Genomic DNA, 4,748 nt, shown 5'->3' with positions numbered 1-4,748 from the left:
AGCTTATTGGAGCCAGAAGATGTTCAAGTAAAAGATTTATTGCTGTACTCGTCTACCAGGATAACAGGAGGTTCATAAAGCTGTGTAATACTTCAGCTTTACATCATGCAGTAGTAGTTTATTAAACCCCCCAAAATATGACTATCCAGAGTTGGGACCAGGAAGCAGAGTTGCAGTCTTACACGCCTCTCTGCAGCTTCTCTCCTCCTGCTACCCCCCAAAAACCCATCTCCATAGAGACTGTGTCAGCTTCCAAACAGACAAAAAACAAACTAAAAACCAGCAACAAACAACTTAAACATAAACAATCACAAAGAAAGAACAATACAGTATCCACATCTGAACCAAAGAGTAAAACAGTGAAATGTGGATTATTAAACATTAGGTCTCTCTCCTCCAAGTCTCTGTTAGTACATGTTAGTAAAAACATTTCTGCATTTTACCCATATTTTATTTTTAACTCAAAATCAAAGATTCCAGATTCTCCTACATGTTGGTTTTGAATCAGATAGGACGACAGATTTCAGGTGGCCCTGTGTCTTTCTCTATTACATTTGCCACTGTGTAACTCAAAGTTATTTAAGGACTAGTTTATTTCAATGGATGAGTTTACTGACTGACGCGCAGAAGAAATAGTTCTTTATGGAGCCTAGATGGTGTGAATGATGAGACCAAAGACTGCAATATCTTGTACCAAAAATATATTGAATAAATGGAGGAAAGGGGAAATGGAACAAAATAATTAACACAACACACAACATAAATGCCCACAATTAAATAATAAATCAATGCTGTGATCTTTCTGTGCAAAAGTCCTTTTTGGTCCTCTTCTTTTTAAAGTTCACTTTTAAGGTATTCCTCCTTAGAGTCCAGCTTCATACAAATGGGGAAATATGTCCGTAATCCAAAGACGGCTAAGTGGGGGAAAGAGGGGAAACAAAGAATGGTCCTACCGGCTCGCCACTTCAATATGAAGAAGATTAATTCAAAGGGAGGGAACAAAACCTGACCTGTAGGTCAGAAAAACGTCCATTAGCACATCAAGTTCGATTCAGTTTACCGGTAAACAAATATATTTTTCTGCAAGCCTATGTAACAATGCAAATCATCATCAACCAATGTACAACAGTTAAATTATTAATTATCTTGGCTACGTAGCTTAATCTATACATTCCAGTAGCGTTCGCTACAAACAATACAAAAACAACAATAAAGGAAAACAGCTGTCTAACAGACAGCATAGCCGAATTCAAGGCAACACATAACAATAATCATTCAATCGCACTTTGTTTCAAAGTAAGCCCATTAAAGTGCTTAAGTAAATAAAAGTGTTCAAAAACAGCGGTTTTTGAGCCGGAGTTCTGCTCGCGGTGGGAACGCTGCCGCACAAAGTCATTTTTTAATCGCGAAAACGATCAGCTGGTTACTGACAACCAAAAGGTTGTTTTTGGTAGATATTAAAGATCATGGGTGGGCGGGGCAAATGGAGCAGTTTTCTACAGTCGAGTAAAATTCCAGGAAAGAGCTGGGTGTGGCTTTCCTTTAAATCACATGATCAACAGCTTTAAGATGGAGGCAACTCGCTCAGTGTTTCCTGTTTCATTCTTAGACTGTGGCGATGGTAAGTAGCAGCTTTTCACTTGTTACCTGGCATCTTTTCAGCCACCAATGATAGTCATTGTATGTTATCAACATTTCACTAACTATGTTTTCTCTCATGTTTAAAATAGGCCGACCAAGAGCAAAATAGGTATGTCTGCAGACTCTGCTGTAGCCAAAGTTATCAGATCTCCTGTGTTTTTAAATCCCTAACTGCTCGATCATTATCATTTTAGAAGACAACAATTTCTCAAAGGAGGTTCAAAACTAATGCCTACAAGATTACCAAGAGGATGGTTCGGGGCTCTTACATGACTCCGGGAAGTCAACACTTGGTGGATGAGGTGTGTTACCTTTGACACTTTTAAGACAGTCCTGTTTATCACTACTAACAATAAGCAAATATGTTTTCACTCAACAGATCCTTCACAGCATGTTGTTTCTGGGCAAAATCAACAACATCCCCTTTTCTCCAGAAGAAATCTTCCCTAATCCTTTTGTGTTGGGTTTGTTAATGAGAAGATATCCCAGGCCTTTTAAGTTGTATTCGACTCAGCTTCCCAGGCGAAGTCCCTTCTCCTGTGTGCTCGACATGGTAAGATAACTCTTCTCACATTTTCAGTCAATCTGACAAACTTCCAGTTTTTAGGAAAGTATAATGCAAAGTGCTTTTTTACTGAGAAATCCAAAGAAAATCCATACTGTACATTATACTTCAACATATGCTTCTAACTATACTTCTCCACCAAACACAGAGACTGCAGGAGAGCTGGAGACTTGCTTCAGAATTTGTTAGTTCTAAATAATGTCTAACAGACTCATTATTGGAGATGCTTACAGTCTTCAAGGCGTATATGATGCTGTCACTGTGTAGCTGCTGGATCTGTTAAGTCAGCTCAAAGACTCTAAATTCAGCGTGTTTTGACAGCCCGGCATAGCAAAATAGAAAAAAAAAGGTCAATTAGCAAATTTAATTATAAATTAGTGAGAACAAAGATGGATTTTTGCTTATTGATTTAAAATTAAATAGATTTTTGTGACTTGTTTCACCCCCTATCTTAAAATGTCTAAACCAAAAGCATCCAATGGTCCTGCATAGTTAAACAAGTCAAGCAGCGAAACAAACATGTTGATCAACTTTCTATGAAAAACAACTATATAATCAGGTGCAACACTTTGACCAGATCTGTAGCTGTTTTCAGATCGTCCTGCAAAATAACTCAGAGAATGAAGAGCAAATAAAGCAGAGTCTGCAAGATCTCCTCACAGACTTGGACTTAGAAGAGAATAATAAAAAAACAGCTTTCGTCTCGTCCACCATCTGCATTTCTCAAAAATCCCAAACCAACAAATCAGAAAGGTACTGCGGAGTCTCCATGTCCACCAAAGGTCCTAACGCTGGGAAAATTATGATTGCTGCCTCCTGTCTTAGCAAATGGCATAAATATGTATCTGGTGCGGTGATGACCTATTATCCAAACACAGTCCAGAAAGATTACTTTGATGGAACAATTGAAGTACCTGGAAATATCAGGTGTGAGGCTTTTTGTCTCCGTGATGGTGCCAGAATGAAGCCTTGCAGATCATGTAAGAATTTGTTTGGCTTGAACACAGAAGACCTCAGAGAGTGGCCATATGGTAACTGTGCTGAAGCTGAGAGCCTGAGCAATTTGCTTGAAAATGAGAGAGAAGTTGAAACACATGTGGATGAATACTCAGCTGAAAAGGACAACAGGCAGAGAGCTGAGGATGAGGTTGGTAGGGTTCTTAGAACTGTGTTGCAAAGGATTCGGTTTAACTGGACAGGTGAATTTTACAACCCAGAACAAGAGTGAGATTTCATGAAATCGTTTGCATTCATCATTCTGATAAATCAAAGATTCTCTGCTCTGACAGCATCTGTGTGGATTTTCTGTAATCACAGAGACGTGTATAAGCATGTTTACTTTCCATCTCCATGTAATTGTCACATTTAATAATTAAAACTGGCTTCTATGGGTTTTTGTTTGTTTGCTTACATATCTAGTGTTTAATGCAATATGAAGCATTATCAGACAGCATTTATTGGGAAGAATCCCATTTTTATACTGGTCTGTACCCAGGGTACACAGAAAATAAAAACACATGTTTTCTTATTATGATCCCAACTATAATTTACTTAAGCAAAAGCACTACATGTGTAGTTATAATATTTATAGCAGTTACTGTTGAGCTTTAAATTTATCATCTTAAATGTTTATATGCTGATTATATTGCTTTATATAAGAAAGGCCTAACTCTGAGTACACTCTGTGCCAAAAAGTGCTGACAGGAAACTGCATGCTTTTGCAGAAACGTGCTTTTGCAGCTAGAAAGTGAAGCTGATATATATCAGTTTTAATTAGTTTTTACCAACTGCTTGCTAGGGCAATCCCACGAGTTTGGTGTTTTTGTATTGAACATGATTCCAAGTGCTTTCTATAACACATAGCAGAGGTGCCACAACAAAGACTGAGAAGAGGACAGGAAGAGACAGTGAAAGAGATGCACTCCTTCGCCATTCATGTTAAAGCGTTGCATAGCTTTAATTTTAGAGAGTGTTGCATAACTTCAGTCATTTTTCTACCACAGGTGAAGCCAAGAATTGTGAAGCTCTCTTTTGGCCAAATACCAGAATCTGTAAGAAGAAGAAAAAACAAACAATCAAATAGGTCATTATTAAGAGAACAACAATCTCTTGATGATTATCCACAGTGTCTTTGATAACTCTGAGATACAAACTGTCAAGGATATACACATCCCAGCAAACAATAGCTGTGTTTGACTAAAGCGATTAATAACAAGGACAGAGCTACAATCACTACAGTCAAACATAAAGGGCTTAATCCTGAATCCAAGTCTGAGCTGTGATGCCGTTGGTGCTGAAAGCTGCTCAGATCCTGAAGCTGCACGTTTTGTCTCTCTCTAACCAAACCAGCAGCAAAAGAAGACACATTTCGCTTGACATAAACATTGTCATGAATTCCCTCTTACTTTTGCTGGTTTGCTTCCACCACCATTAAAACACACACAGAAAAACAACACAGCACAGCTCTCTGCCTCTCTCAGTGTACTTTAAGAACACCGTTTCCCATCTCAAATCTCTGTTTTTGGCATTATTCGCTTGCTTG

The 4,748-nt window shown here is 38.3% G+C and overlaps 1 protein-coding gene across 1 annotated transcript; it reads left to right on the top strand.

Annotated features, from left to right (window-relative positions):
• Positions 1–1,466: 1,466 nt before the first annotated feature.
• On the top strand, positions 1,467–3,434 carry LOC146577039 (uncharacterized). Its single transcript, XM_085269681.1, has 4 exons — positions 1,467–1,529; positions 1,836–1,943; positions 2,021–2,194; positions 2,802–3,434. Exons 1-4 carry the CDS (start codon positions 1,467–1,469, stop codon positions 3,432–3,434), a joined length of 978 nt encoding a protein of 325 aa, XP_085125807.1.
• Positions 3,435–4,748: the final 1,314 nt, after the last annotated feature.

Source organism: Mchenga conophoros, linkage group LG3, assembly GCF_057382185.1.
Source record: "Mchenga conophoros isolate Kocher_MC1m ecotype Shallow Benthic linkage group LG3, M_conophoros_male_GT1.1, whole genome shotgun sequence".
Lineage (NCBI taxonomy): Eukaryota > Metazoa > Chordata > Actinopteri > Cichliformes > Cichlidae > Mchenga > Mchenga conophoros.
Note: the sequence above shows the minus strand (reverse complement) of the source record. Positions and strands in the feature narration are given on the sequence as shown.